Source organism: Pteropus alecto, unplaced genomic scaffold (assembly GCF_000325575.1).
Source record: "Pteropus alecto unplaced genomic scaffold, ASM32557v1 scaffold202, whole genome shotgun sequence".
Classification (NCBI taxonomy): domain Eukaryota; kingdom Metazoa; phylum Chordata; class Mammalia; order Chiroptera; family Pteropodidae; genus Pteropus; species Pteropus alecto.
In genome coordinates, this window is record NW_006432451.1 from 4,711,174 (window position 1) to 4,717,344 (window position 6,171).

General features: G+C 34.9%; 1 protein-coding gene across 1 annotated transcript in view; it reads right to left on the reverse strand.

The window, feature by feature from the left end:
* LOC102895309 (HLA class II histocompatibility antigen, DQ alpha 2 chain-like) overlaps nucleotides 1-4,404 on the reverse strand; it is a 17,906-nt gene extending 13,502 nt beyond the window's left edge. The window contains exon 1 of the mRNA XM_025043697.1: nucleotides 4,323-4,404. Coding sequence (XP_024899465.1) covers nucleotides 4,323-4,404 — 82 coding nt within the window. The remainder of the gene's footprint in view (nucleotides 1-4,322) is intronic.
* Between the last annotated feature and the right edge of the window lie 1,767 nt (nucleotides 4,405-6,171).

Here is a 6,171-nt window from a genome sequence, read left to right on the forward strand (position 1 = left end):
AATACAGCAAAAAGACGAAAGTTCATATCATTACAGGCCTATCTCCAAAAACAAGAATGAGCCAAATAAACAACCTAATGCTTCATCTTAAAAAACTAGAAAAGGAAGAACAAATTTCGCTTAAAGTCAGTAAAAGGAAAGAAATCATCAATATTAGGGCAGAAATAAATGAAATCAAAAACAAACAAACTAAAAAACAATAGAAAAATAAATGCAGCAAAGCTGGTTCTTGGAGAAGTTTAATAAAATTGATAAACTCCTGGCTAGACTCACTAAAGAAAAAAGAGAAAGGACACAAATCAACAAAATCAGGGATGAAAGAGGGGAAATGACAACAGACACTGCAGAAATACAAAGGATCATACAAGAATACTATGAAAAATTATATAACACCAAATTTAATAACCTAGAAGAAATGGACCAGTACTTAGAAAAATACAACCTTCTTGGACTCAATCAAGAACTGGAAAATCTAAATAGAATGATCAGCAGTATGGAAATTGAAACAATCATCTAAAACTTACCAAAAAATAAAAGTCCAGGACCAGATAGCTTCACCAGTGAATTCTACCAAACATTCAAAGAAGATTTGATACCTATTCTCCTCAAACTCTTCCAAAAAATCCAAGAGGAGGCAATATTTCCCAGCTCATTTTATGAGGCCAATATTACCCTGATACCAAAACTCGATAAGATAACACAAAAAAAGAAAACTACAGACCAATATCTCTCATGAACACAGATGTGAAAATCCTAAATGAGATGCTAGCGAACCGAATACAGTAATATATTAAAAAGATTACACACCCCTTCATCCAAGGGGCACAGGGATGATTCAACATATGCAAATCAATTAATGTGATACACCACATAAACAAATTAAAAAATAAGAATCATATGATATATCAATAGATGCAGAAAAAGCCTTTGACAAGATACAGCACCCATTTATGATCAAAACACTTCACAAAATCAGTATAGAAGGAAAGTACCTTAATATAATAAAGGCCACACATGACAAACCCTCAGTTAACATTATACTTAATGGTGAAAAATTAAAAACCTTCCCTCTAAGAGCAGAAACAAGGCAAGTCTGTCCACTGTTGCCACTATTATTCAGTATAACATTGGAGAGCCTAATGAGTGCAGTCATGCAAGAGAAAGATATAAAAGGCATCCAAATAGGAAATGAAGAAGTCAAACTGTCACTATTTGTTGATGACATGATTCTCTATATAGAGAACCTTACTCCACAAGAACACTACTAGAAACAATAAGGAAATACAGTAAAGTCTCTGGATACAAAATCAACATTCAAAAATCCACAGCGTTCTTGTACTCTAATAATGAAGTGTCAAAAAAAGTAGAAAAAATAATTCCTTTGGCAATTTCAACAAAAAGGATAAAATACCTAGGGATAAATCTAATGAAACATGTGAAGGACCTATATAATGAAAACTATAAGACCCTATTAAAAGAAGTCAAAGCAGAAACAAAGAAATGGAAAGAAATTTCGTGTTATTGGATTGGAAGAATCAACATAGTTAAAATGACCATATTACCTAAAGTATATATAGATTTAATGCAATCCCCATCAAAATCTCATTGGCATTTTTTAAAAAGATGAAACAAAAACTCATCAGATTTGTATGGAAGCACAAAAAACCCCAAATTGCCAAAGCCATCTCGAGGAAAAAGAACGAGGCAGGAGGCGTCACTCTGCCCGATTCAAATTATACTACAAAGCAATAGTAATAAAAGAGATTACTGGCATAGGTAATCCAGGAATCATTCATATCCTGTATCAAATCTAAATATAATATCTATAGATTTCCTTCTTAAATGTTTTACAGAGCTAATATTGGTCATATTTCCTGGGCCTACAGCACCTAAACAAGTGAAGAAAGTGGTCCTTTAATCTGCTGCATACAAACCATACTAGAATTAAAAACTGAAGATGTGTTTCTAAAGTGGGGACAATCACATCGACAAGGTAAAGAGAATGGGAAAATTCCAAATGGGAAAATATATTTGCAAGCAATACCTCCAATAAGGGCCTAATATCCAAAATATATAAAAAACTCATAGGACTCAATAACAATGAAAAAAAACAGATGATCCAATCAAAAAATGGGCAGAGGACCTGAAAAGACACTTCTCCCCAGAGGATATACAAATGGCCAACAAATATATGAAAAGATACTCAACATCACTAGCTATTAAGGGAATGTAAATTAAAACCATGATGAGATACCATCTCACACCTGTTAGAATAGCTATAATCAACAGGACAAGTAATAACAAATGTTGGACAGGATGCAGAGAAATAGGAACCCTCATACACTGCTGATGGGACTACGAATTGCTACAGCCACTATGGAAAACAGTATGGAGGTTCCTCCAAAAACTATAAATTGATCTACCATATGATCCAGCAATCCCTCTACTGGGTATTTACCCCAAAGACTTGAAAACTCATATCTGAAAAGATATTTGTACACCAATGTTCACAGCAGCACTATTCACAGTGGCCAGGACATGGAAGCAACCGAAGTGTCCTATGATAGATGATTGGCTAAAGAAGCAGTGGTACATATATACAATGGAATATTACTCAGCCATAAGAAGAGATGAAATACTGCCATTTGAAACAACATGGATGGACCTTGAAATAATCATATTAAGTGAAATAACCCAGACAGAAAAGATTGAAAACCATATGACATCACATGTGTGGGATATAAACCTAAAAGCAACAAGTGAACAAGACAAACAGAGACTCATGGATATGGACAATGGACTAGTGGTTACCAGAGGTGAGGAAGGAGAGGGGAAGGGACAAAATAAAAACATAAAATGTTAAAAAAAATTATGTATATATAGTATAAGAAATAAACTGCCATTAAAAAAAGATAAGAAAACTAGACTCCTACATATGAAAAGGAATGAAATGGAAAAAGATATTGCTGTGATGAATCTAGAAGGTACTTAAGTCAGACAGAGAAAGATAAACACTATATGATTTCACTTATATGTGGAATTTAAGGAATAAAGAGAACAAACTAATCAAAAACACTCACAAACATAGTGGACAATTTGGTGATGGACAGAGAGGCGGGGGTTTGGGGGTGCTGGGAGAATGGGAGAAGGGTTAAAGAAGTACAAATTAGTAGCTGATGGATGGTCACAGGGATGGGAAACATGGCATAAGGAATGCAATTAGCGTTAATACATCGGCTAAGTGGAGGGTCAGAGAGGGAAGGAGCAATTGGGGGAATCACTTTACTGACTATATAGATGTCTAACCAATGTACTGTATACTTGAAACTAATTAAAATAAAAAAAAAGAGGTGTTATGGAAAGGAAATGAAAAACACAGAGGGCTAAAGAACCGCATAATTAATGTTTTTATCCTCTTTAGAGCTTTACGGGCTGGAGACGGTAGGGCTGGTAGTTTAGGTTGACGAGCTGAGGCTAACTTATTTTTAAGTTCCTAGGTTTTTCATCATACACGATCCCAACTTTCTGAAACATAAAACAAATAAACAAACATGAAATTATACTTATGATAATCATGCTATACTTTGACACTTATATAGTTCTTTGTTGTTTTAAAATATGCATCTGCATACTTATTTAATTTGATTATGTGTTTCTTAGAACAAATCAATCAATTATTTTTACATATGAGGAATCTGAAGATCAATGTAGTGAATTGACTTGCTCAATGTCATTTAAATAATTAATTGTATTTTTCTTATAGCAATGATCATCAATAAAAATTTCCTTTTTACCTCTCAAGCCCAAACCTGGAAAATATAAATTACAATGGAAACAAAAATATGACTTGCTACTTTATATGTGGCACCAGAAATTTATGGCATTGATTATTCCGAGAAATCGAATAGATAAAATAAGTAGTAGCTTTGAAAAATAATTTAGAGTAGGTTAGGAGTAGTAGGCTCATAAATTGCTGTTAAAAAGAAGCAATATATATGGAGAAATATATCTAATATTAGGAGTTATCATAAATTAATGTTATAACAACCTTCAGAATGTATTAGCTGGTTTTGGTATTAGAAAGAGAATAAGGTCCTTTGTGAACACAGCCACAACACAAGGAGATCCTGAAATTAAGTTTAATCTATGAACTAATCATATTTTGGGCTGGGGTTTTGGCTTTTGGGAGGGAAAATAAGCATAAACATTCAAATTGAGGAGAACTGGGGTTTCATAGATCATCAAGTCTCAGTAAACTCATTGACTGTTTTTCCAATTCTTTTTCACAATTCTAGATCCACACCCCTCAACCCTGCACTCACCCACAATGTCTTCACCTCCACAGGGGCTCATCATGGTGGTCAGGGTGAGGGCCTGTAGAAGCAGAGCTTTCTTTATGGTCATCCTCCTCCAAGGGTCTCCTCAGAAGTGGCTGTTCTGAGTGGAGCAATGATGAGAACGGTGCAAAGAAATGATCTAAAGAGAACTAGTGCAAGAAACTATTTAGAAGGGGCCTAAACCTAACCCTCAGCCCATCAGAGGAATTCCCTGAGCTGACACATCAGTTGTCAGTTGAAGCATTTTTATAAAGAGATCTAGAAGGAGCCTGGAAAATTCCCTTGTTTTGAATTATCTGGAGGCTCAGATTCATAACGGAGCAGAGGAAACTTTTATCCATAGATAGAGGGAGAGGAGAGAAACAGAAATCTGCTAACTCTAACAGAACGTGTGTGTGAGGAGAGGTGTAGTTTTGGGGGTTGCTGGATAACCTCATGGGCAGTCAGGGTACAGCATTCCTTGTATTAATGTTAATTGTTACTGTCTCTGAGAAGTATATATTGTGCCTGCCCTACCACACCTCACTCCACATCCTTCACATCTATGAGGTTTTAGGTGATCTGCATCCACAATAGACAAAAATTCTGGTTTCAGAGAGCTTACTTTCTACATTCTGTATTAGTTCTCTTCTCAAAAAGATCTGCATTAGTAGGATTAACATCTTGTTGTTTTTTTTTCTTTCTACTTTTGTGCTTCTAATTAAGCAAGTTTTTCACTCGTTCTCAAAAGCATCAGAATTTTAAACACCTTTATTTTTTTAAATGCTTAAAAATTTGTAACATAATGTAGAGGTGTAACATTATGTAGAGTTATCTATAATAGCGTGCTCTTTTCTTTATCCTGATATTCTCTGCTTTATGTGCTTCTTGTGGTCTGTGTTTGGTGTTGTCTATCTTAAATTGAAGTTTGTGAACATAATGCACATCCAAGAGCATTGTGTCAGTAAATTATAGACTATGAGGTCCTACGTGGAGTTTCACATCTGTGTAGAGTTAGCCCTAGAATTATTGGTATAGAAATTTAAGCTACTGTTGATCTTACGTTTTACTGTTCTCTCTGACACATGCCTCTATGAACTTGCAGGTGTTTTCTGGTTCCATTCAGAATCTACTCTATTTACCTTGGAGCCTCCAACTTTCTGTACAATAAAACACAAGTTTTTCCTCATATCATTCTAAACTACATTATATCTTGCAGAAATTTCTTCAGATGCTAGCAGCAGACGGAACACTCTGTTTTCAGTGACATTAAATTTCACCTATAATTATCTTTTAAAAATTCATTTTAATGCACTTAGTAGGCTGGAGTTTTAAATATATAGGATCAGAACACCATCAAACAGCAAGAGCCCAGTTTAAGAGGTCAATGAGATGACATTAAAGGAATTAAAAAAGGATATTATGAAGAACCTTGTGCTAATTAATTCAATAACTATATATATATAATTTAGTTTTAGAATATTAGCAAATTATTAGGTAAGACATCATTTTCATTTTACAGATAAGAATGCGGGGTTAAAATGAAGTCCATAAAGAAAATTCTGATACACATTACAACGTGTATGAACCTTGAAGACATTATTCTAAGTGAAATAAGGCAGTCACAAACAGACTAATACTGTTATTCCACCTATGTGAGGTACTTAGAGTAGTCAAAATCAAAGAGACAGGAAATACAATGGTGGTTACCAGATAAAAGAGAATGGATCTCTCTCTCTCCTCCTCCTCCTCCTCCTCCTTCTCCTCCTCCTCCTTTTCCTTCCTCTTTTGCCCTCTCCCTCCCTCTCTCCCTCTCCCTCTCCTTCCCTCTTCCCTCTCTCCCTCTCTGTCTCTT